This window comes from Perca fluviatilis, chromosome 2, assembly GCF_010015445.1.
Source record: "Perca fluviatilis chromosome 2, GENO_Pfluv_1.0, whole genome shotgun sequence".
NCBI lineage: Eukaryota > Metazoa > Chordata > Actinopteri > Perciformes > Percidae > Perca > Perca fluviatilis.
Window position 1 is genome coordinate 35,254,395 of NC_053113.1, and position 26,272 is coordinate 35,280,666.

At 40.1% G+C, this 26,272-nt stretch overlaps 2 protein-coding genes and 1 long non-coding RNA gene across 7 annotated transcripts in view; 1 reads left to right on the plus strand and 2 right to left on the minus strand.

Annotated features, from left to right (window-relative positions):
- The window catches only part of LOC120545939, a 36,562-nt gene extending 11,644 nt beyond the window's left edge, over positions 1–24,918 (plus strand). Inside the window, exons 2-3 of the long non-coding RNA XR_005636761.1 lie at positions 5,945–6,048; positions 23,836–24,918. This is a non-coding gene — a long non-coding RNA (uncharacterized LOC120545939). The remainder of the gene's footprint in view (positions 1–5,944; positions 6,049–23,835) is intronic.
- Positions 983–3,225, minus strand: lim2.3 (lens intrinsic membrane protein 2.3). Of its 2 annotated transcripts, XM_039780618.1 has the most exons (6): positions 3,053–3,225; positions 2,309–2,406; positions 2,212–2,254; positions 1,449–1,598; positions 1,218–1,352; positions 983–1,109 (listed from the first exon to the last, which is right to left on the minus strand). In XM_039780618.1, the coding sequence occupies exons 2-6, from the start codon at positions 2,384–2,386 to the stop codon at positions 1,048–1,050; spliced, it is 468 nt and encodes a 155-aa protein (XP_039636552.1). In that variant the 5' UTR covers positions 2,387–2,406; positions 3,053–3,225; the 3' UTR covers positions 983–1,047. The 2 variants fall into 2 exon arrangements, with proteins under 2 accessions (XP_039636552.1, XP_039636547.1); XM_039780613.1 differs by having other exon boundaries at positions 2,212–2,406; positions 3,053–3,219.
- zgc:77784 (uncharacterized protein LOC402947 homolog) overlaps positions 12,223–26,272 on the minus strand; it is a 69,616-nt gene continuing 55,566 nt past the window's right edge. Inside the window, exons 13-27 of one of the 4 annotated variants that reach the window (XM_039780600.1) lie at positions 24,707–24,873; positions 24,266–24,387; positions 23,827–24,043; positions 23,109–23,227; positions 20,550–20,727; positions 19,043–19,261; positions 18,002–18,044; positions 17,763–17,899; positions 17,381–17,668; positions 16,935–17,070; positions 15,729–16,054; positions 15,391–15,507; positions 14,222–14,383; positions 13,793–13,914; positions 12,223–12,950 (exon numbers count right to left, since the gene is read on the minus strand). In XM_039780600.1, coding sequence (XP_039636534.1) covers positions 12,939–12,950; positions 13,793–13,914; positions 14,222–14,383; positions 15,391–15,507; positions 15,729–16,054; positions 16,935–17,070; positions 17,381–17,668; positions 17,763–17,899; positions 18,002–18,044; positions 19,043–19,261; positions 20,550–20,727; positions 23,109–23,227; positions 23,827–24,043; positions 24,266–24,387; positions 24,707–24,873 — 2,365 coding nt within the window. In that variant the 3' untranslated portion in view covers positions 12,223–12,938. Of the gene's footprint in view, positions 12,951–13,792; positions 13,915–14,221; positions 14,402–15,390; positions 15,508–15,728; positions 16,055–16,934; positions 17,071–17,380; positions 17,669–17,762; positions 17,900–18,001; positions 18,045–19,042; positions 19,262–20,549; positions 20,728–23,108; positions 23,228–23,826; positions 24,044–24,265; positions 24,388–24,706; positions 24,874–26,272 lie in introns of all 4 variants that reach the window. The other 3 variants (XM_039780574.1, XM_039780590.1, XM_039780583.1) reach the window with 3 other exon arrangements.

The window sequence follows — 26,272 nt, forward strand, 5'->3', positions numbered from 1 at the left end:
ACGAGCAGCCGGCCGTGAGGAGGGCTTAGGGACCATCTATAAATTACAGAGAGAGATACAACAAAAATATGTATTAATTAAATAAGGTAGTGTCTCCAAACCTACCTCAATTATAACTTGTCTCCTGCTAGTTGTACTACAGCACTTACTTTAAAATAATGTTTTGCCAAAAAATTTATATGTCATAATTACAGAGTCATGTCTCCAAAACTACTCCGCATATAGAAGGCCCCCTGCTGGTTGTACTAAAGCACTTACCTTTCAAAAATAAGCATAATATAATTTTGGGGAATATTCTTTGCTAAAAAAATGTAATGGGAGTCCTAGCAAAAAAATATTCCCCAAAATTATGCATGTGCCTATTTTTAAAGAGACACCACTCTTTAATTATTAAAATATTAAATGTTTTTGGCAAAAAATATTCCCCAAAATTATATTATGCTTATTTTTGAAAGGTATGTGCTGTAGTACAACCAGCAGGGGGCCTTCTATGTGCGGAGTAGTTTTGGAGACATGACTCGAGACAAACTCAGCTTATGGCGAATACTCTACTGCTTCAAACTAAAATGATTAGATCCGTCACAGACAAGATCTCCTCTAATAGAAGATGTTTATCACTGTAGAAACGCATGTCATTATGTTGCAGGTTTTAAATTGGCAAACAAATTTGCTAACCCATGAACAAGGAGCTGCATCAGCTCCAATACTGGTGTCATAGCTAACATTGTGTACCTCTCCATCTATACTGTATTTTATTTAAGTTTTATTCATTTAGAGAGACAATATAGACAACAAATGCCTTCTTTTTTTCTCATTTATTTTGCTTATTCATGAATATTCAGGTTAACAGAAAGTAGTTGGAAAGTTCATAGGGGCATTGGTTCCTCTTGGCCGTGTGTGTGTGTGTGTGTGTGTGTGTGTGTGTGTGTGTGTGTGTGTGTGTGTGTGTGTGTGTGTGTGTGTGTGTGTGTGTGTGTGTGTGTGTGTGTGTGTGTGTGTGTGTGTGTGTGTGTGTGTGTGTGTGTGTGTTTTGACGTTTTTGGCAGGTCAGCGTGAGTTAGAGTTTCTTGGGCATTCGTGCATCCGATAGGCACACATGTAGAAGATACCTAGAAGAGAACAATCACATTATCGAGAACAGAATTAAAACCTGAGAAAGAGGCACATCTATGTGTTTTTTTTTTTTTTTTAATTTGTTCATCTGTTGGGGTGCATACCTGAGAAGAATGTGAGCACCACTGCCACCCAGCCCATTATATAGGACCAGGAGAATCGCCAGCTGCCATAGCGTTTACCATAGTAGTTCACTGTCACTCCTGTGTAGACAGCCATGGCCAGCAACACAAAGAAGCCTGCACAAGAGATAACAATCATTAGGTGTAACTGAAAAAGGTCTTTACTACATCACCGAGGCTTGCATGTACAGTAGCTGTGGCGGAGGAGCTTACAGGAGATAAAGAACAGGATGCCGGCTGCAAATGTCTTGTCAAACCCGTCAAAGGAGGAGTAGTGGATGAAGGCCATGACACCGATCACGATGCCGATGAAACAAGCCAGCAGGGAAAGAATCATGAAGGCCCGGGTGGCATCCCAGTACGCTGTGGGTGAGAGGAGATAGGAGAGAGGATAAAGCCAGGGACCTGAGAAACCAGACTTAAACGTATGTCCAGTACTAAAGGGAAGAATTCAGAATGTGTTTTTCTATTCTATACACACAGCTCATGTCATTTTTACATTTTCAGTTATTCACGCTTTTCATCATCTACAGGAGACAGATCTAGCTTGCCATCTAGTGTTTGGGAATGGATTTGTACCCGATTTGATGAGTTAAACCTATGATAGATAACTGAAAATGATTTATTTTAACCTAAAATATGTACTATAATATAACTCACAATGTAAACTCACAACATAACGTGTGTATATATACTTCTATGTAGAAATCTCTTAAAACCGCACCTACACAAAAATAATCTTTTTTTTTTTTTTTTTTTTTTTAAAGATTAATTGAAAATATTTAAATGACCGTAACTTCTTTGCATTTGAATCTCAGCCATATTTTCCCAAACACGCCGACAAAGCCCCAAAGGGAAGTAACCCTAGTGTTGATCAGGGTAAGTGTGGAGTTCCCAGATGGATTGTCAGCACACTAATAAATATAAATGAGGATGTACATGCACGTGCACATGGAAGACCCCCAGCGAGTCTTACCAATGCTGTCTGTGTGTGTCATGCATTTCCCAGGCACACAGTACCGCCACAGGCCCTGGTGCATGTAATTGCTGGAGTGACGGTACTGCATCCAGTAGTCAGTTGCCGTAGAGACAATGAGTAGTATGTTCCCGATTCCGGCACAGAACAAGCCACCTCCCATGAAGCTGTACATCCTGCCAAAAAAAGCACTGACTGACACACAGAGAGGAAAATGGAGCAGGTCAGGGCATCGTCAAACATCTGGCCCCTGCTTTACCAATTAGAGCAGGCATTTCCTGTTACAGAGCATGGGCATACACTGAATATGAATAAAACAATAGCTAAATACATTCAGCAGGATGCCACAAATGTTATACTGGAGCTTGACATATCTGATTATAGAAACCATATTCATTAGGCAATGAAATTGAGGGAATTTACATGTTGGACAAGCAGCCAGCTCAGTCAGACAAGTCATTAACCTGCCAGACTGAGAGGTGGGTCCATCTTTAAAAACCTTTTACAAACCCACACAAATGTATTTCAAATTCTAATTAAGACCACCAGGTTTCCAAAGATACCAAACATGTAACGCTGAACTATGGGGAAAAGTGTTTAAAATGATGCACAACAGATCTAGAAGTATTGTTTTATTAGATTCAATGCTGCATCCATAAAAACATGGTATCTTGCGTTTTTAAAAGTGGAACTTCCTCCCAATTTATGTTAGGAATATTTAGAGTTACACTACCAACTGTAGGGTAGGAATGAATAAGATGACCTTTTATCTATTTAAAATGCAAAATATTGAGCACAAATACACTATTTCACACATTGTGTTTTGATGTTAACGACCTACCTTTATCTTTCTCCCCTCAGAAAAAGTCAGAGATTCCAATATTTCGGGTTGTCAAAGCACACAGGAGCCCAATATTGCGCAGTACGGGCAGGAAAGTTTTGTTTGTGCGTAGGAAACCAAGCGAACAAACGGGCTGATGGAACAATGGAGCATGCTGAGCCGCAACCAATCACAGAGGATGAGTTTTGTGTTTTAGGGAATCTGCTGAAAATACAAAACTGATAAAGCGCTGCGCACATCTCCGTAATACTGATGACACAAGGCTTTTAATTCAAAATGCTGCACAACCACACACAGTAAACTCATGGCCTCCAATAGGCTTACCCATAGCCATTGCTGGAAAAGTAAATTTAACAGAGATTATTTTAAGTGGTAAAAATGTAAAAACTCATTTTGAATTGTGTTTCAGTTGATGTGTTTTGGGTAAATCCTTCTGTCTAGTATGCTGATTCGAAATGCAACATTACTTTCAGTAAATATCAGGTCATTTCTGCCTTTTTAAATACAAATCTCTATACCCGCTTGTGTACAAATAATTATAATTTATGTTGTGCTCATTTACATAAAATCAATCTTTTTTTTTTTTTTTTTCAGGCATATGGTATAAATGATGAAGATACTACATTGACTGAAGGTTAATTCATTAATGTTACATTTAGTCTCGTATTTTCATTAAGTTCCTGTCATTTAGTTGGCACACAGCAAGCCCAGTGCAATTTATTTAATTACAGATGGAAAACTGCTCAGACATTTATCAAATGAAACGCATGTAACAGTGATGTTGAACACAGCCAACAACATCAATTCACAGGCCACGATGCGTACAGTTAACTGAGTATGACGAGCTGGATGGTGGATGGCTAACAGAGTTGTGGGTATGTACCGTTTGGGTGAAACTGCTGCAATAAAGGGGGATTCATCTTTGTTGCAGCATCTTGTAGAGAGAGTTATGGCTGAGAAATTAGTCACGTTTTGATGGTGTAGCACACTTAGGCTACGTTCACACCGCAAGTCTTAATGCATAATTCAGATTTTTTGCTCAGATCTGATTTTTTTATTTTTTTATTTTTTTTTTGTATGGCTGTTCACATTACCTTTTTAAAATGTGACCTATATCATATTCCAGTGTGAACCGTTTGCGGTTTCCCGCATGCGCAAAAGAACAATAACAATGACATCAGACGCAGCATGCTGTTGCACTAAAGTTATGGAGGAATTAAGCATTTTTGCTTTTATTTCAAAATGTTTTTGTAATGGCCGCCGTAACATTAATGAGCAGGTGCTGAGGAGGAGAAGAATAAAGAGAAAGAGAGCCAAATTTGCTATTTTGGCCTTTTGTGGGGGGACTTGCTCCATCACTGTACTCCATTTTGTAGGCCTAGTCAAGTTTTTAATTTTACTGTCTGTGTCTAGGGCAAACTCCTGCCGGCAGAGAATTGTAGATTGACTTAAAAGTCACAACAAATCCGCCTTGGTTGTTCACACTGCGACCGTGTTGAAAAAAATCCAAGCAGAGTCTGATTCAGGACCACATATGGAAGTGGTCTAAATCTGATTTGAAAAAATCAGATCTGGGGAAGATTTGAGTGTTCACACTACTTCTGAAGAAGTCTGACCTGGTCACTTGACCCCCAAAAAATTCAGATATGGGCCACTTTTGCCTGCAGTCTGAATGTAGCCTTAGTGGTGTTTGAGTTGGAAACAATGGTGGGATCACAACTAATGTTACTTTGCACAGATGCCAAACCAGGAAATTACAGAATTTTACAATCCGACATTATGCACTCTTTCACATTTCCCACACAGTTTAACACCGATGATAATCCGATTTGAGCGTGTTCAATCCCTCGTTTGTATGCGCGGTCTGTTTGGGTAAATGAGCTTTTTGCCCAATTTTACCACGTTGTCCTGCTACTCTCGTGTTTTGTTAATCTTCTCAATAAGATGTTTGACATCCTGCCTGTTGAATTGTAGTGGCGTAGAAGTATAAACTAGCGTGGGAAAAAAGTACATTACAAAGTACATTACAAAAAGTGTGTACATGTACTTGAATAAATGTACTTAGTTATCTTCCACCACTGAATTAAGGTGAACTGTGATTTGTAGGCTGTAAATAATACCACAGCGGACACAGAGGTCATGTTCTCTGTATATTCCCTGGTAATTTGGGGTTTTAGAAACTTACAACTTAGACATGGTATCATTTACTCTTTTATTGTACTTTCAGGCTAAGTTTAAGATACTGTATTTCCCCATCAGGAGTGTATCCTGTTTCCCGCAACATTTGGGAGATAACATTTACACAAATAACTGAAAAAACGCTGCTGTAATATGTAGGGTTGAAATGTGTCTTTGTCCAATAAGCCTTTTCAACGAAGGATGTTTTGACATGTCACATGAGCAAAAGCCAAAGTTTAAATGATTTTCTTAATGATGGCTGAATTACATTTAGCTGCTTCAGTTTCAGGATCCTGCGTTGAGCCTGCATTTCATTTCATGTTTATTTGAATAGGGACAGATGCTTAAAAATAGAAGTGTGCAACAAATCTCCAATATACAGCATTTATAGCTATTGCTAATTTCCAATATCGTCCCTAGAAGGGTTTTAAACAGTCAGCTTTTAGCTCAATGGGCAGCTCATTCCATGCCTTGGCTCCCTTAATAGAGAAAGATGTCTGGCCAAAGGAGGTTTTTCTGAAGGATATTTTACAATAACTTCCCTGCAATAGTGTTTCTAGTGGACAATCAACTGGCATGTAATGGTTGCCCCATGTTCATGCTGTGGCTCACTGTCATGACTTAATGGGACATTTGAATAGAACAATGCTAATGTTATTAGTAACACATGCTTTTCCTGCTATGACAAGTCTTATTTTTTTTTTTTTTTACCAGGTTATACCTGGCTTTTATCCTCCGTTGTTTCCTGACCCCTGCACTGGCTACTGGTGATGGTTTTACAGTCAAACTAAATGCTTCAAATATCAGTGGATGCCCTGGTAAGTTACATTACATTCCACACAAAGTGCTGCAGCTTTAAGCTCTGGACAAGGGTTTACTGATGATTAACAAAGTCCAGCACGCGGAGTCACTGGGCATCACAGTCACCCTGCGTGTCTCAGTTATGACCACTAGATGGGGCCTTTTGTTTGGTTTTGCAGCAAAGACTGAATCATTGGTTAGATTTTCTCTTATTTTCGCTCACGTGTTGCCAGTATGCCATGATGGGATAGAAGAATAACAATCGTTGTTCACTGTAAGATTCTCACTTAAATGATGAATACATGTTTTCACCTGCTCAGCCAGACTTTTTTTTTTTTTTTTTTTACCCCAAATCCATTTTCTTTTGACAGTCATCCCTTATGCAGAATGCTCTACTGTCAGAGTGCTCTTCTCTGTCCCTTTTTAAATTGAGGCTTAAAATGTTTCTATTCATCACTGCTTTGAATTAAATTGTATATGGGAGTCATTTGAGCTTATTTTTCTTAAATTTTTATGTTTTCCTTTGTCTTTTTATATTGCCTTGTATGCTTAACGCATTTTTACGTCTTAAATAAAGCACGTTGTGTTTTGGGTAAAGGCAGGGTGCGAACTACAGGGGAGCTAGTGGGAGCTCTGCTCCCCTTAATAAGACATGGGCTCCCCTGAAAACGTGCTTTGTCAAATTGTCAATGTCAATGTGTCATTTTGACGTGCAATTTCAGTTTTGTGTAATGTGATAATCGTGGATTATTATGTGTACTATTGCAAAAATACCATTCATGCATGCATGATGGCGATTTGAACCTAATTCACTTCAATAAAGATAACTATACATGCTATTCTTGTCATGAGCATCAAGGCGTGGCGGCGCTGCGGTGCAAATTCAACTCATGTTTAGTACATGTTAACTCAAAGATTCGTAGAAAAAATATAAACGCAGTTAATCGGCGCGCAAAGTCCTTGAAATCTATTCTGCAGTAAGCCTCATATAGCCATGGCAAAAAGAAAACAAGGCAGTTTAATTCATTTTGGTTTTACTAAGAAATTATGTAGCAATGATGTTAATAACACGACCGATTCACCTGCTGCAAGCCCTGTTGGCACACCTCCCACCGGGGTGACAATGCAAGAAGCTGAAGAAATAATGTCCTCTCTGACCGATGGTAGTGGTAACAGCTCGTCAGAGGCTGGTCACCATCCTAACCCCTCTTGCTCCTCTCTCCCATTAAATTGGAACAGCCAGCAGTGGAGAGACTGGAAGAGCCGATATACATGGCTGTTTAAGGATGGAACCTTGGGGTGCATCGCTTAGGCCTAATTGAACGTAGGAATTATTCTTCATTGTTCATGTGAAATCTCTGAGACGGCCTGATGCTTTGTTCATAGACTATTTGTGGCTGGCTGTTTGCAGTTTGACCTATTATACTATCGATGAAGTATAATAGGGGTAAATCCTGCATGGTGCATACACTTGTAGCTGTTATGTAAGTCATTGTAAGTCGCAAGCGCACAACCCCATTCATTCAATATTGGTCAGATTTGTATTCGCATTACTAATGTTTAAGTTGTTTTGACTTAACTTTAGATTTTTTTGCTCACTTTCTAACTTATGATCTTAATCACAGCATGTGTTGATTAGGTGTTAGAACACATTCTGGATGGTGGGAGGCATGTTTATTGTATTGGTTATCATGTTTATGTTCCTCCTAAAACTGGATTTACAGTATATATTTTACCAAAAACATAATTTCATAATTTTTTTTAAATAGTTGAGCTACTCCATCATCCTGCACATACTCCCTTGTACATGCCTGTAATGAGAAGTATGACATTACAAGCACTTTACTAACTGCAAACGTACTCCTATAGGGTACACAAATCCCTGGTTGAGAATCCCTGTTAGATGATTCTTGCCAACTTGACCATCATATACAGTATGTGGATTTTTAAAGTCCCTCTCCACTGAAAAATGTTACACTTAATGATACTTCACTTGGGTGTTTGAGCTCCACTGCGCAGAATGATGTTTGTGCTGAGTTTGACACGAGACGGCTGTTTTCACATCCACCTGCTAAAGAGGGTTTAAGTTTAAGACCTGTACGTACGGCCTGATTTTGCTTGTACATCACAACCTGTTTGGAGGCCAATCGTTGTCCAATATGCAACTTATAGTGTGATGTGGAAACTTGACACTTTATTATTCCAAGCAGAGTATTTTATGTCTTAAAATTTGCCTGGAGGGGATCTTTTTTTTTTATTTGAAGTAATACAGTGGCAGTTAAAATACATTGTTTCAAGAAAATAAGTTTCTATAGCAAAAGAAAAAAATTCTTCTGGTTGATCCAGTTGGGTACATTTGCGAACACATGTGAAGTGGCCTCAGTAACTCGGTGTGTGGGTGTGGGTGTGTGTGGGAGGGTGTGTGTGTGTGGGAGGGTGTGTGTGTGTGTGTGTGAGGGTGTACACCACAGAGAGCCTAATCCATGCTAAAGGCCTAAAAGCATAAAATTGTAGAACCCTTCTAAATTGCATCGGATTACCATTATCCCCCTAGCCTGGTGGGACCCAGTAAGTATTTGCCAGAGGCAGGAGAGTCCAACTCCCTTTCCACACCATCCGACTGCCTCCCTGCCAAAACCAATGAGATCTGCACACAAGGACACAGAGCAGATGAAGGTGCAGACATGAAGGAAGCCTTTTTATATCCCATCGCTGACACACTTGGACTCGCACCATGAGACGAAGGTTACCTCCTTTTTATTAAGCTGAATTCACAAACGTGGCTTCTCACAATACTGCAATCTGAAAAAGGCATCAATTCATTCACATTATCTTGTTTCATTCACATTATCTTGTTTCAGAAGAGCCATTTTACTGGGAACACGAGATAACAAACTCCTCAGAGACATTTGGCTCTAACGGAAACATTTGAGCTCACTTCTTTGTCTACGTTTTTACCCTCTTTCTTTCCATCTTCTCTTAATAGTACTCCTGTAAGTCGTCTGAATTATCCAACTCACATACATCTAGTTTCATGTCATAAAGGATTTTTGTTCACTTCACTCAAATGGTCTGTACTCAAATTATTTCACGATATATTTAAAGTAGGTGTCAGTATTTTCCAGTTAAAATCAAACACAATTTTATTAACTACATCAACAAGGCTCTGTGAGGCAAATAGCTGTGCTTTGTGCTAAATGCTAACGTCAGCATGCTAACATACTCACAATGTTGACATGCTGATAGCACATGGGAGAAGCTAGCATTCAGGGATTTCTGTCCGAAAGGGTCGATTTTAGGGAACCCCATAAACCCGACCCTTTTTAACCCAAACCTTACCTCGGCAGGTGGATTCTCGCTGGACCATGAATCGTACAAAAATACACCTTTTCAGGTCCAGTAAAACTTTAGGTTTTGGTTGTTCAACACAACGATGTGTTCTCTTAAAGATCCCCTTAACATATTTTACAGGATGACGAACTGTTTTGCTGTAAAAACTTTGACGATATTGCAGATATCATCCACATAAAAACTCAGCCTCAGGGTTCTGGAGCACTCCATGAATATGATATTAAACCGACAGCACAAATTAGTCATTTCAGAGCCCAAATTATTAAGTTGTACGCATGTCCAGGGCTCTGTAGGTTATAACCCAATTGGAAAAATTACCTTTTTTTGACCTGATGATGGCACAAGATCAAATTTTCTTTTTTTTAAGTCAGGTGATTACCAAAGTTATAATAGTTCAGGGAGATTTGAGTGTCTGTATACATTTCATTGCAATCTAGTTGAATGGTTTCAGTCTGGACCAAAGTGGTGGACCAACCACAGAACCGACTGACATTGCCAGGCCTAGAGCCATGCCGCTAGCGTGGCTAGAAATGCGTTAGCTATGCTTCGGTAGTGTATATAGCGGTGTTTCTCAAAGGGGGGGTACGTGTACCACTAGGGGTACTTTGGAGGGCTGCAGGGGGTACGTGCAATATTTAACAAAATGTTTAATAGTTACAAGGCTGTTTGTCCAGAACATTGTTCTTCTTTATGTAGACCAGTGGTTCTCAACCTTTTTTGTGCCAGCACCCCCCTATCCATTATCCAGGTCCCTAACGCCCCCCATCAAATATTATGTAGGCTAATTGCCCCAGATATTAATGATTACACCCTAATATAGGCCTATTATTATTGTTACTATTATTATTAAAAATAATCAATAAATCAAATCATTGAATGACAAACAACACATGTATTAGTTTCCCAGGTATCAAAAAAGCCATGTGAATAGAAATATTTACAGTTTTTTTTTTTTTTTTTAAATGCAACCATTTGACATTCAAATTAAATAACAGCAGCCAATCAGAACTACTAGATATGTAACATTCAAACTATAATTAGGTATTATCAAAAGGCATGCTGCATGGTGTGAACCTCAGCACCTTTATAAGATGACTATAATTTGAATGTCCTTTTTTGGTTGTGAAGTGACCTTGGGTGTCATGAAAGGCGCTTTAAATAATATGTATTATTATTACAAACACTAACAGTAGCCAATCAGAAACAGCTAGCAATTTAACATTCAAATCTATTTTTCATTCAAATTGTTCCAACGGAAAACAAGCTTGCACTTATCAAGGGGTAAAAGCAGGATTACACACACACGCGCGCACACACACACACACACACACACACACACACACACACACACACACACACACACACACACACACACACACACACACAGAAACAAGGTTTTCATTTTGGTGATGACAAACGACACCTACTGCCGAATGGAAATAAGTTTACAACCTTTGAAAGTTAGTGAGAGCCCTTTGTTGATGCTTAGAAGAGTATAAGTTAGAAGAGTCTAGGTTAGAAGAGTCTAGGTTTGAAGAGTCTAGGTTTGAAAGTCTAGGTTTGCTATCGCCTGTCTTGCGAGTAAATAGCAGAAAAAAACGTTTGGAGAAGCGCAACCCCACATCGCGCTGCGTTTTGAGGAGGTGGAGTCCCGTACAGTAAACAGCGACATCTCTTCCTCTATCGCTTCAACAAGAAAGTTTTAAAACAGCAAACACAAGCCCTGAATTGCCCGGGAGTTTGGGGGACAGCTAAATGTTTGCCAAACAACAAAGCACAGTCGATATCTCTCGCTCGTAAAAAAAATAAAAAAATCTCTCGCTCGTCTCTTTTCTCTTTTTCTTCGTCAAATTAAGCTGCTTTCAGGTACAGTAGGAAACGTTGGGTTCTATAAAAGATCTGACGAAAAACTGTTACTGTGAAATATAAAGTCTACTTGTGCTACATTGGGGGGATTAAAGAATACAACAGGACGTCGCACCACCCTGCGGCGATTGACGTTTTTTCTGAACGCAGCTTCACGCTGAAATACGGAGCTCATTTAAGACGATGCTCTGACGTCCCGTTTCCATGAAGGCAGCACGGAGCTGCGCCGAACAATGATCCACCGTCTCGTCCAGTTGCAGTGCCGTGAACTGGCAGGTTTTTAATGTTGCAGAAAACTGTTTTTTGCAAGTAGTTTAAGTGTAAACATGTATTGTTATTGTGAATCTTTGGTTTAAACTAGTTTTCAAACAAACGCCCCCCAAGGGCACCTCAACGCCCCCCTTTCCAAAATATTGCTTCCAACGCCCCCCATCATCTTCTGAACGCCCCCTGGGGGGCGGTACCGCCCCCGTTGAGAAACACTGATGTAGACCTACTTTACTGTAGACAAAAATGTGACATTTGTGTCGACTTCTTTTGACTGGCCTTCCCTGTTCCCTCCTTACTGTCCTTCTACTTTTTAGTAGGACAGTTTCTCTAGTAGAAGTTTCTCCCTTTTTTCGAAGTTATGTCACTGTTTTTGAAGTTTTTGATACTATTTTGACCTGTTCATGCCTTAGGCTACTTCCTTCCTTCTTTTTACCATCTTTTTTCTAAGGTTTTGTAATTATTTTTTTTTTTTTACAGTTTTTGTCTCCTTTTCTCATCAGCATTTAAAGTTTTTTTTTTTTTTTTTCGGTTCCAAGGCTGTTGTTTAGTAAATCTATCGCTGACAGCGCTGTATTGTTCCTCTTTATGTAGACCTTTTTTTCTACCAAAAATGAGTAGCGCTGGTCAGGGGGTACTTGGCCTAAAGAAACAATTCAAAAGGGGTACATTATTGAAAAAAGTTTGAGAACCACTGGTATACAGTATAGTTCACACATGGACAGAAGCATTTTTTTTTTTAATAAATGTTTTATTGGTCATTTTAAAAATCTTGACAACACTAACACACTGGTGATCTACAGGGATACCACAGTACACAGTCACACAGAAATGAGAGATAAAAACAGTAACACAGACAACTCTACACACACACACACACACACACACACACACACACACACACACACACACACACACACACACACACACACACACACACACACACACACACACACACACACACTAGTTTATTAACCCATTTTCTGCCTTATGTCTTCTCCAGTCTTTCGTCAAACACATACTGTACATCATCATGGTTTCATGGTCAGGAGTAAACAGAAGATACATTCATTAATCTGCTGTACAATAATGTAATAGTTGCATGAACTTCCCACTGCCTGAAAATACTGTATTTTTTTTAAACCCCAGATCCATTTTTAGTAATACATCTGATCACATCTTTATAAAATTGCAAAGATGTACAGTATATATACACGGAGAAAGGGTGAAGGAAACCACAAAAAATAAAGAGGACATCATTAAAATTAAACAATATTTTGTGAAAAGGCAGATGGCTAGCCTTGATGCTTTCCCTTTAGTCTTCAGTATTTCATAAGAGACCATGGCAACAGATTGATGGTTCGCAAAGACAGGAAATGGGGGAGGAAAAAGGAGGAAGGCATGTCATGTAATCGGCGTCCGTCTACATGAGGTTCTGGAAACAAACCCAACACAGAGCAATGAGACGGAGAGTAACATGTACGTACAGAAACATAGAGAATATTAAACAGACCCTGACCAGTACTGAATTTTTATAGGCAAATATAGATATCAATATTTTGAAGGGATGTCCTTCTCTTTCCTTTTTTCCTTAAATCATAAACACATAACATGAGCAAACACTTTTAATAAGGGTCCCTTAAATGTATAAGTTTGTCCTTAAATTCATATGAGACATTTCACTGTTGAAAAATATACTTGTTAATGCTCTCTGGTTGACAAATGTTTTTATTTCTTGGCAGAAATGGAAAGGGTGGTGGATCGAAAACAAAATTCAACATTAAGTAGCGTTATCGAAACAGACTTGGCGAATAAACCTTGAAGTGCATGAAGCATTAAATGTCCACTGAAGCTTGGAACCTTGAAATCAATCTCATTACAGTTTCCACTCTTATTCTCAAAAGCCAGATTTTGGGTGGAGTACGGTATCAATAATGATTTATTTCATCTATATTAAAGCATACATGCTTTTTTTTCTTAAACCATCCTTATTCCTGTGCATACTTAACACACAAAAAAACTAGAGGAGAGCTTTAACAGCACTCCAAGCAATCTTGCAATTTCCTATATTGTATCAGGAGATTCTTAGAGACTTTTGTCGAGTCATGATGTTACATGGCTCTTTCCCAAAACCCATGGGAAACCTCTAACGTGCACTGTCGCAAGGATTCTGACAAGCAGCTCAAAATGCCCTCAGTTTACTGCTGAACAGACTGTGACCCACATTATAAAAACACAATGTTTGTTCAGCAGTTCCTATTGTAAGTCCAGACATACCTCGTCTCTCCTTTGGCCAGTGGTGGAGGGTCTTGAAAGGACCCCTCCACCCAGGGAACCGTAGCCTGACATCTGGACCTGGGGCAGGACGCTGGACTGTCCATATGGGATTACATTCTCATCTGTGGATGGCAAACAAATCACTCAAAGTTCCAGCTGTATTTATATAGGTTAAACCCTAAGTGATGGAGCAGACTGAAAATAGACCCCCTGCTACTAAAAGCAGAGCTACTACTATGGGATAATAAGTGTGCATACACGGGTGGCAGTTGGTTCTTTCTAAGCTCAAAGGGATTTGTATGAAGCATCACAATATTAATACACATCTATTTGGGTTCCAGCTGTTGGAGCAGAAATTGTTCTTTTATCATCTATTGTTGACAGATGCAGAATAATGCTACAGAGGCGAGTATTACATATTGTACTTACCCTGTGATAACCACTTTGTAGCTCCTTTCCTTTGGGTTGAGAAATGTTCTCCCCTCTTCTGAAGAGTAGGCGAGTCGCTGCCCTCTTTTCTTTCACTGTCTGTTTGGCTGCGGGTCAAAACATCAGCCAAGAGCTGCAGGGAGTCATCTGTAGGGGGAGGGGCTGGTGCAGGGGGAAGTCCTACATATGGTTGATCAATGGTAATTAATAAACTGCAAATAGAAATGCTGCTTTGAAGGAACAGTTTGACATTTTTTTGCTTTCTTGCCAAGAGTTAGATGAGCAGATTGATGCCACTCTCATGCCTGTACGTTAAATATAAATCTATAGCTAGCAGTCGCTTTAAGTAGCATTAAGTCTGGAAACAGGGAAACAGCTAGCCTGGCTCTGTCCAAAAGTGTACCAGGACCAGCTGACTGGTTAACATATGATGTCTTGTTTTGTTTAATCAGTACAAAAGACTCAGAGTAAAGCTGTCAATTGGACGTTTTATGGACCAAACTAATTATGTGCGATGAACAGTTGCCAGGCAACCAGTTGAGGATGTTACTGGTCGTGGCCAAGACAAAGTTTGGCACGTAACACCACGTAAAACTTTCGGCAAGAATGCAAATAAAAGCAATTCCCAAAATGTCAAACATTTCCTTTAATGGTCTTTTAACATTAGCAATACCACGACTTGGTCAGAATTATTAGACCAAAAATAATGCAAGCTGAATTTGTTCTCCTCTCAAGAAGTGTACAGCCCCAGCTCTGGGAGACTGTACTTAGGCAATGCTAACGTGCTAATGTTTAGCGAGCATCATTTTTACCACGTTGATAACAATCATAGATTAGCGTACTGTGTTAGAATGCTAACTGGAATTTTGACTTGATGGAGTGGTTAGATAAAAAAAGTTAAGGGATCACCAAAGTTATTACAATTTAGCCTGAGAGGGACATGAATGTGTGTACAAAATAGCATGGTATGCAAGTCATGCTACTAGTTTGGCTTAAAATGTTTCTAAAAAAAGAGTCTTATGAGTAGTAATTCCTCTCTCTTGCTTTAACCCTCGTGTGGTCCTTCGGGTCCCGGTGACCCGAAGGACCACACAAGGGTTAAAAAATAAAAAAATAAAACGGAACAAAAAAAAACAGAAGTTAGATGAGTTACAAACATTGTGTCATACCTGCTTGGTTGTGTAGCTCTCGCCTGAGTTGTCCATCCTTGGGTGTTTTCTTCTTACTCCTGGATCTGTTTGCCTGGGCTGCGGGGCCAGACTCGGCAGCTGGAGCAGGAGATTGTCCTGACAAGAAAGCACACTGATGTCATCCTCAGGAAACTTAGAGGAAACTAAAGAACACTGAGCTGCACTTTGAATAAATGCGACATGATTTTCACGTACAAATGCTTTCTGCTGGGTAACATCATCATAAACTAAATTATGGATGACACTGTGTGGTTGCGCGCTGACTCTCGGGAAGTCACTTCCAAAGATGTGAGGCTCGACACTGAATATGAACTGACCGTTTCCGAGGCTTTCCCCCTTGAAATCTTCTGCCCATTGGCTGGTGTGGTACACCCCCCCTGCAACCTGGGCCTTGGCGTTGGTAAACAGATCTGGGTTGGACTGGGAGACCTGGGAGCCTGAGTGGTTACGGGCCAAGAGGTCAAAGTGCTGTAGCCGTGGACTGTCACCGGGCTTATCTCGCTGGGAGGGAGACATCAGTGTTGCTGCGTAGGACAGTTCGTCTGGTTTGGAGGGCATGCTGGAGAGTTCCTCCCTGGAAGTGTCCATCAGGTAGGTTCTGGCAGGCAGCGGAGGACACCAGTTGTCATCTTCCTCCTCAGAGCTAGAGGACGGACAGTGAGTAACGGCAGCATGAGTCTGTGTCTCAGAGGGAAACCGCTCAACGTGAAACCTACTCTTTATAAAATAAATGTAAAACAAGGTTAACAGCCATGCTAGCGGCTCTGTGAGGCTGTACAGTGGTGCTTTGAGCTAAACGCAAACGTCAGTGTTAATAAATTTAGTGTATTAGCACGCCAACATTTTTTTTTATTATTGGCACTAAACACGAAAGTACAGCTGATAGATTTGTTTTTCAGGTATTTTTGTCATAAACCAAAGTATTGGACAAATTCAAATTTTGCACCTGTCAATGGCCGAAAATGAAAAGTTAAGGGATAACCCCTTAAATCAGTCTTAAGGGGACTTGAGTCAACATAGAGTTTGAGAGAACCACCTCCGTGATTTGTTTTGTCACTTCAGTGCTGTCAGGGCTAATTTAATGATGGCTGTGTCATTGAAAATGGAAAGTACTAATCCAGACTGTCAGATGGTGGCTAATGCCATTACAAAAGCCACGGCGCAGTAAGAACAGCCCTCGGATCCCACCCCGTTATGTCCGCAATCTATTCTGTCAGAACTAGTTAGAGGAGACGCTCCCCTCCGAAACCCCACAGCTCAATCTACTCACTGCCTGCAGTCGCAATTGTTTTTTAATTTGAAAACTCCCCAGACTCCAAACTTCACTAAAGTTTAGTTTGACAGCCTTGGCAGAGTTACAGGGCAAGTTTGATATCCATCTGCCTTAACGCTCTTTGTCATGTAGGTGAAGTCAGAGGCCTTAATGCTATAAATAAACAGAATATTAGACGGAACAAAAAGCTTCTTAAAGGAGGAAAAAAGGGCCTTGATGTACAAGTTAAATAAGTCTAAATTAGTCTCACCTGTGTTGCTCCTCTTTGTCTGTCTTTGGGTGAGCTCTGTCTTTGTTGGCCGGAAGAGGCAGCGATAAAACATCCACCCAGGTGAGAGGAGCTGACCTGGACGAGGACCCAGCGGACCTCTGCTTTACCAGTTTGTCTATAAAGCCAAAACACAATATGTCACACAGTACTGTGTACAAGGTGTAACCACTGTGTTTTTATTATCTCCAGACTGACCCTGAGATTGAATCCGCTGGCGGTTTCAAAGTGTAAATATGCTCAAGTCAATGCAGTCTTTTAAAGCATTTATTTATCTTTGCTCTGCTTATAAATGCCTTAAGGATGTTTCTCTTGGTTGACCAGCTTCTTTTTATATTCAAGGTTCTCTTGGATTTCTTACACTTAGCCGCTACATTGCAGCATTGTTTTGATTTACTTCTAATGGATTATAGAGGCAGAAAACTCACCGTTGCTTTTCTTGGTATACTGGAGCTTGGCATATTCAGACCCAGACTGACCAGACTGGATGGTCCACTGGTCCAGGTCTAGCTCCAGACCCACAAGGCCACGGTTTGTCAGTACCGGGTTGCTGCTGTACGGGTCCGGACCCTGGTTGTAGGACGTACTGGAGTAGGTGTCGTAGTAGGCCAGCAGGTCGTCCTCAGCGGCTGTGTTGATGGTGCTGTAGATGGGACTGTCGTTGGACGCCGTGCTGCGTTTCTCGGACTGGTTCGGGTAGTTCATGATGCCGACTGCTGAACAGCAAAGGTTCATTAACAATGGGAATTATATATTCAATATTCTAAAAAGAGTTATTGCACCAAACATTCAAAGACCGAGAGCTCTTACTGTTATAATATCTGTCTGAGTCCAGTTTGCCAGAGCAGCAGTTGACAGAGTCTTTGCTGTTATGAATGACGTTCGGAGTCGGCCAAGAGTCGGACAGCCAGGGGTAGTTGCCCATATTTGACCCCAACAAGCCAGGCCTAAAAAAAAAAAAAAAAAAAAAAAAAAGGTGAGATTATATCAATACTTTGTACATCAAGAACACAAATATTATCTGAATCAAATCATAATCTTCAGTTTACCCTCCATTGATGATTCCAGATCCTTCACTGTGAGCAAAGCCTACTGAAAGAACAAATATCACTGTTATTAATCTTGTTTTACAGCAGAGAAGACACAAAAGACTCACTGGAAATTAAATACATTTCAAACTGAATTTTGCTCTATTCTTAAAAAAAAACAAAAGCACAAGTTTGAAGATTGCAGATTTTAATCAATATTTTATAAGCTGACCTACATAAACGCGTCTATATACATGATGCCTGCGATACATAAAAAAACTACAAATGTTATTTGATGAATCAGTCTGTGGCATCTAAATGAACAAGATGATAAAAGATTCCATACTAAAATGAAAGAAAAAAACATTTTAGTCATCAGCATGGCAATAATAGTCACTGTGAAATATTAATGGGAAAATCAAGTTGCTGATATTTTTGCTCAAAGCTTTGGGCTGTCCATTGATTATTAATGAACATGGACAAATATCTCTCAAAGTCAGAAAACAACTGATGTGTTTATGTGCTAATGTGCCAAAGGGCATACAAATCTAAAATAAACTGCACAGAGTGGTTACGGTTTGCATATGCTTCAGTGTGTCTTCATGAAAACTGCCCAGTGGGGATACATACATTTTAATTAACCGAATATCCAGTGCAAGTGTGTGCAAACTAAAATTAAAAAGATTCATCACTGCTGGAGATATCCCCAGTGGTTTATTTAGAACTTAAAATCTGACAGTTCCGCTGTACAACAACTGAAGCCTTTTTTGTCTGCAACTTCTCCTTTTCATGGACAAGAGATTTATAATGAATAAGATGTGACCGAGTGCATCTGAAAACCATCCTGGGTCATGTCATTGTAGCCTTTTCTGCTTTTTACAGTTCATTCTTTAAGTATAAATCTTCCTGCCATCAAAAATCTCAAGCTGCGGAACATCTCTACAAATGTCGAATTCCAGAAACTCAATATACAGATTTATTTTCCTGTTATTACATTGCGCTACCAACACCTGTCCTGACGTTAAAACTCAGTTAAGATCAGTCCGAGCTTTTTCCACATACCTGCCGGTGTGTATGCGAAGGATGTGGTGTAGTGTCCCAGCTGCTTCCTCCTGCGGTGTCGACAGTAAAGCCAACCACTGAAGCCCATCAGCACCAACCACGCAGCGACACCCAGCCCTGCGATGAAGGCCGGCTGTCGCACCACGCTTGTGATCTGCTCTGATATGCTGAGGTTACCGCCTTTCTTCACAGGCGTTGACGTTTTGTCCGGGGGGAGAGCTGAAAGAAAAGTAGCAAAGTTAAAGACCAAGTGGAGAGCTGTTCTCTACTGATGCATTTGTATTGTTTTTATATCATCCTGATCTGGTGACCGTTCAGAGGAAAAGTTTGACATTTTAAGAAATCTATTTATTTGCTTTCTTGCTGACAGAAGAGATCAATACCACTCTCATGTCTGTTAGTTCAATATGAAGCTGCTGGTTAGCTTAGCTTAGCTTAGCGTAAGGACTAGAAACAGGGGGAAACAGCTAGCCTGACTGTAAAACCACAATTTATGTGGTGCTAGGCATGTGCCACATAGCCCTCAGTAAAATCACAACTTGTTGTTTTTTGTATAGATTAAACAAACGGCATACAATGTGTTAATTAGTCAGCTTTTGAGGTGTTGGAAGGCAGGTTTTGTTCCCTTTGGACACAGAGCCACGCTAGCTGTTCCCAGCTGTTTCCAGCTGTTTCTAGGCCTTATGGGGCTATGTTGTTAATATAAACTAACATTGCAAGAGATTGGTAAGGGATATCTTCAGAGTTCAAGAGAGAAGGGAGATGGACTTTTCAAATGCAGTTTGAATCGTAAAGATCCGTTCAGCCACTGTGGAGATGTCAATGTCTAAAGTCAAGAAAATGGGCTTGCCCGCAAATTTGAGGACATAGGTTTTAAGGAGTATAACATCAGTAGGCTATAAGCCTTAGGTGGTTGATTTCAACATATTGACCTAGGGAAAAAAAACAATGCTGAGAACATAAAACCCTTTTGAAAGGTTGCCTTAATGTGTCATATTAAAAAGACATTTGGCTGGGAAAGATAGGACTAAAGGAACACAAATATGTGCCTGCTTTATGCTAAGCTAAGCGGCTGCTGGCTGTGGCTTCACAATTGCCCTACAGACATGGAAATGGCATCAACCCTCTCATCTAACTCTCAGCAAGAGAAAGAAATGTCAAACTATTCCCTCAAAAAACTGCAGCAGAAGGTAAAGAGGAGAGGATAAAGGTCTCAGAAAACCGCTCACTCCCTCTGGCCTAAAACTTGTCTGGGTAACTGGCTGTGTAGCTGACCAGACTTCAAATGCAGTTTTAATTAACGTCTCAGCTTCACTGTGAATTTCTTACACTTTTAACATTTTCACAATCAGTGCATCAGTGTTGATGACTTATCTGTTGTAAAGTCACTCACACAGCAAATCAACATTCCACATACAGATTTCATTCATGGTAAACTGAGCCCGCTGAAAGCACATCTTGCCATATTTATCTATCTGTAGTGGCTTTTACAGTAAGAGTGACTCACTGAGAAGCAGGCTGACGGGTGCGCTTTGAGCACCCACACCCAGACTGGTGACAGCAGCCAACACCACGGTGTAGTGGACGTCAGGCAACAGGCCTGTCAGCAGGATGGACAGCACCGATCCATCCACTGTTCGGTTTATCTGGCTCTTCTGCTCCATGCTGCTGGCCAGACACCAGACCTGATCCACAGCAAACATGAAGGGTTAATGTTTGAATCATAGAGACATTCATTTATCCTGCACACCCTGTGACAAGACGTGGCCTGTTATTATAATAAGACAGGCATTGAAGCTTTATCTGGCAGAACGCAGTGGAGAATGACGGCAAAGATACAGCAAAGATGAAAGCGAAAGGGATGTCAGTGCAATGACAGTTAAAAGCCAGATTTAAAATCCTGATGTTCCAAATGTACGTGCCTTTAGGCATTCACTTTATGTGTTGGATGTGTTACTCTCATGCATGTTAGATTTGAAGTATGTCTTTTAAAATCCTGCAGTGGAAGAAATATTCCGATTTCTTCACTACAGTGGCGAAAATGTTTTATAAGATCATAAATAGTGACAGATGAGAAGTTCCTGTAGCTCAGAGTCATATTTTCAAATAACTGCTGTGAATAGTTGAGCATATTTTTGTTTCTTTACTTGATAAATAACTTCAAAAAATAATGAAGTGCTGACATTATTTTCTGATTAATCAAGTTGATAAACAACTAATTATATCTGATTTATTTTAAATGTGTTTTGGCTACTATGGCCAAGTGACCATTACAGGATGGGAAATGCTTAAACTGTATTTGTAAAAGTTGCAGAAATAAAATGAAGTCATCAAGTCAGCATCATCAGACAGCAGTATCTATCTGAAATTTGCTAACATTAGCCATCGTAAGCTACCGGTCATACCAGACCAAGTAACCCTGAAGTCTATTAAATTGAACAATAGTGCATTTTACCGCTCATGAATTCCACTTTTAATAAGTAAGTGAGGAATATGTTATTTGTTCTGTGTAGTCTCGATTTAAACATACATTAACAGCAAAAAGCTACTTTAAAGTTTCAAAATAAAAGTATCCTGCAGAATTTTTTTAGCATGTTAATGTTGCAGTTGGTCAAGATGGAGCAAATTTGAACTACTTTTTACACATTTGGCTAATTTTAACAGTGGATCATGCATACTACTTCAAAATGAGCAAACAGCTAAAATCTGCAACTATTGAAAATAAATATAGTGGAACAAAAAGTAGAATATTTTTTCCTTAGTCCCTCAATACATTAGTAAAGAACTTCTTAGGTACCTTCTACCTCCAGTATCATCTGCATAATGTACAATGAAACAACTTTTTATTAAAAAAATAGTTTTTGTGATGAAAATCTATCCTGTAACACCGTACTGCCAATTCAACATTTAATTTTTTTACATTCAGCCCACGGGGAGGCTTATACAAAACATGGCGTGCAGGTTTCAGCAAATTAAATGTTTAAGGGGATTAAGTGTGATCTTTGCCATCGGCTGATGAGCCGCCACACACAAAAAGGATCTGGTTTTTCATGATCAGACGTGCGGTTTTCTCACTAACTTTCTACATGTAGACGCAGATGGGAAGAATAAATCAAAACAATAGAACTGCATGTTCCTCCTTTTTTTTCTGCAATAGCAGCCTGATGATTAGTAATCAGTGTCGTGCTCATACTAAGAGACAGACAGTCAGAACTCAATGTTTTCTTCACGGAGCAAACAGACGACAGGGACAGTCAGTGTTCAATCGGATGACATAATTGAGGCTCTTTCGGCGACTGGCAGAAGATTAGAGACGTGAGTAATTACTAATTGTTAATTAAAAATGAGTGTTTTTCTGTGTCTAAACAACAAATGTGGACAACACTGAGTGTGTAAAAATATGGATTAAAAGAACAATTTGTTCCTTCGTATTTGTAAACGCAGTCTACAGCGTCACTTCTCTCGCTTTGCCAGACCTTCATCCACAGCGCTGCGGAGGAGGGTCTGGCAAGTCCACACAGCATTCCGGGATGGGAGAAAAACGTGCTCTGGTTTATTGGCATTTCTTTAGACCAATCACAATCGTCTTGGGCGGCGCTAAGTACCACGGCAACGGCAACAGTGCCGCTGCAAAAAAAGCCTCGGGAAATAACTTGTTTTGGTGGAACATGTGTACGTTCAAAGGTTGTTTTAGTCGTGCGACAGAAAACTCCGATTGGACAGATAGTCTAGCTAGCTGTCTGGATTTACCCTGCAGAGATCTGAGGAGCAGTTAACCATAGTCCTCAGAAATCCATCGGAGTTTAAAATTCCAACACAAAGAAAATGGAAGGTAACGGACTTCCGGCGGAATTTCCGGCGGCAACGGAGCAATCCCGGAAGCGGAACGTCGTGGATATAGACTACCGATTGACCGACTTAAAAGAAGAAATAAACATCAGAGAACAAGACAGACAGTCGGGTGTTGTCTCAGGAGTCGGGTCTAGTCACATACTGATAGCTGTAGTCAAGGAAAAACTCATTAACGGGGAAATTTTTTTGGTAAATGTCAGGAAGAAGGTCTCACCTTGTACTCTCGAATGATGCCGCTCTGAGTATTATGAGTCGGAGGCTCCCAGGACACACTGATACTGGAGCTGTTGGTGAGCTGAACCACTGATACAGCCTGTGGAGGTGCACTTAAAACTGCAGACAGAGATAAGAAGAAGAAAATTACATTTCTACATTATTAACTGATATCAGTGTTATGGTAGCGATCGATTTTACAGGTCTGTGATTTCTGGGTAATTTCCCAATAATGTCCAAGAGGTCCCCCCATTTCCCCCTTCACCCCCACCCTCAAAAAAAAAGTGTAATGTGGTGCTATTATTCGGGGGAAATAGGAATGTCCTTGAAAGAAAGGCTCTGTTTAAATCCAATTCAATATTCTGTAATTATTTATTTATTATTGGAAACGTTATTCTCCATATCTGGCACATGTGTGCGTGTTCAGCAGACCTGCTGTGCACAGATTTGTTTCCATTTACACTTGCAAATGAACAAATTTAGTTGCAAGTGTAGCAAGTGAACACTGTCTCTGTATTACTTCCCAAATTGCATAGTTATTTCAAGGAAACCTTTTCGAAAGGAATAAGAACATATGGACCATCAACTTAAGTGTTACCAACTTTGATGTATTCCTTTTAAGGGACAATTATATCAACTGCTAATCTAATCATTCCTGAGCTTCACTTGATAATTACAGTTCTATGCTATTGACAAAGTTATTGATACGCATTTCTTACCCTCCTCAGGCGTCCGCAGCAGGACCATGAGGCTGTCATGTCCCTGTAACTCATTGAAGTAAGGGCGAATCTTGACCTCGTACTCCGTACTGCTATACAGATCTACCAAGATGATGCTGTGGTCAGACGTGGCCTCCACATCCTGGACCAACCAGGAGCTGCCGATAGTCCGGTAAAATATACGATAACCCTGAACGTACCGGGACTGAAAGGCGACCTGAGAAAAGTTGGCAAGGCAAGAAGAAGAAGAAACAGAGTTTCACATTTACATCAGTAATGACAAGCAGAACCAGCTGTGTCTGTACTTCAAGCTAATCTGTTTGTGTCACGTAATGTTTGGGGGTTTTGAAGTTAATTCTTGGAGAATAGCGTGTCCTCCGCACGCTGCAAGCCGACATTGAGTAAGTAGACTTTTTGATGAGCCGAGTATTCAACTCACAGTCCAAGAAATCCTGGCGCTGGTAGGAGACAGAACCACAGGCTTCTGCAGGTAGACAGACACCTCTCCTAACTCCCTCTGCACCTGTCTGTGGTCCACACCTTGTTCTGTAGGACTTCCATCTGACACAACAAAAAAAATCAGTCAGTCCAAGCCACAATAACAGCCGGATAGCAATTATTCAGAAAAAAAAAAAAAAAAACGAAGCTTTTTGATGAAATTCAGCAGCGCTCAAGGTAAAAGAGAATCACACTGGGAAAGCAAATTAGTTTTGAGACTGCACATGAAAAGCAAAGTTTTTTTAAACCTCATTATCTTGGTGCCAGCCTCAGTATCTCTAATGTCTTTCTTCAAAAATATAAACTAAAAGATTGTAAAGTAGGACTTATATTACGCAAGAGTATAATCAGAAAAATATGAGTTTTTGTTTCTATAACTCACCCTGCGTCCTGACAGGCTCGGAGATGGGGCTGGGGTCACTGAGGCCATAAGAGTTGACTGCTCGGACGATGAAGAGATAAACAGTGTTGGGGAAGAGTCCGACCACTGTGTGCCTCTCATGCTTCACGTGGTCCGCCACCGTTTGCCAGGTGCTGCCCACTGATTGGCTGAAGGGAAAGAAACAAGACAATTAAAGCATTTCTTAAAATCTCTCTGCTTTGTGATCATGGTTTAACTATACCTAGATTGTCAGATTAAAAGACTGCTTTTGATATTTATTTCATTATTTAGGGATTTGGGGGAATGTAAGATTATAGCGTCACACTTGAGGTCAAGATCTTTATCAGGAGGATCTTAAAACCTAATGTTTCAACAGGCAAACTTTTTTTTTTTTTCTCTTGCTGCTATCTTGAGAGCACGGCTTCATTATCAAGTTGCGATAACATCATAATGGGTTTGATTTCTGAAAGCCTGACAGCAGACAGACTGATGAAATTGGAACAGACAATAACAGAAGAGAGATCTAAATTATTACATATTGGGTAAATCACACATTTAAGTTTTGAAAACATGTGTTGCTATCTTTGGGATTATGAGAAAACAAAGTGTGATATCTCAAGGTAATGACATAAATTAGTTGGGATTACAACTGCAGGTAAAAAAAAATGACACTCTAGATCATCTGTCCGTTATGTTTTCAATTAACTGATTCATTGTTTGGGTCAGAAAAGGCCCATTGCAGTTTCCCCGAGCACAAGGTGACAGTCAAAGTCCATATTAATATTTTCATGTCAGTTAAAATGACATAAAACACATTTGAGAACATGTCTTGACAGATGACTTAAATAGTTAATAGATTACTAAAATTGCAGGTAATTACTTTAATATCAATTGACTTTCAATTAACCGCTTATTGTTTCAGCATTGGTTGGTGTCCTAAAGCAATAGTTTGACATATTGGGAAATACACTTAATTCACTTATTCGCTTTCTTGATGAGAGTTGGAGAAGATCGATACCACTCTCATATCCATCTATCAGGACCTCTAACGGGCAGATATTAGGAGGGTATCGATCTTCTCATCGAATTCTCTGCAAGAAAGCAAACAAAACATGTCAAAATAATAATTTTTTAATACAGGACAGTGTGAGAAAATGCAAAGCAATCCAAAGACAATCATCTGTTGGCACTGCCATGGCTCTTAACAGCCATTATTGGATGAATAAAAACTTGAATCTTGAATAAACCAGCTGCGTCTTGGATCCATGAGATTCTATTAATTTAAAACCACATGGCGGGTCTCCGCTTGCGGACAGCTCCAATGACAATTTTTTTTCCTTTTTGTTACTGCAGCCAGTTGTAACGTCAGCTTCTGACTGGGTCCTGCGAGGATATGACAGCCTGATGCTGTGCAGGGACGGGTGACTATCAGACAGCGTGAGCACAATTGAACATTTTCTTCAACTCCTTGGAGAGGAAAATAGCGAGGCAATTTCAACGAGCAGGCCACAGCGTTTCCCTATCATCAATGTTTCCGTTCACGCCAAATGTTCTCCAGAGTAACAG

Bases quoted from the DNA above. Each gene is read 5' to 3' on its own strand.
- lim2.3 (XM_039780613.1), bottom strand. From the start codon at position 2,386: ATGTACAGCTTCATGGGAGGTGGCTTGTTCTGTGCCGGAATCGGGAAC. The intron at 1,353-1,448 runs GTAAGCTCCTCC...TCTCTTGTGCAG, and splicing joins CATCCTGTTCTTTATCTCCT to GCTTCTTTGTGTTGCTGGCC. The intron at 1,110-1,217 runs GTATGCACCCCA...GTTCTCTTCTAG, and splicing joins GGTGCTCACATTCTTCTCAG to GTATCTTCTACATGTGTGCC.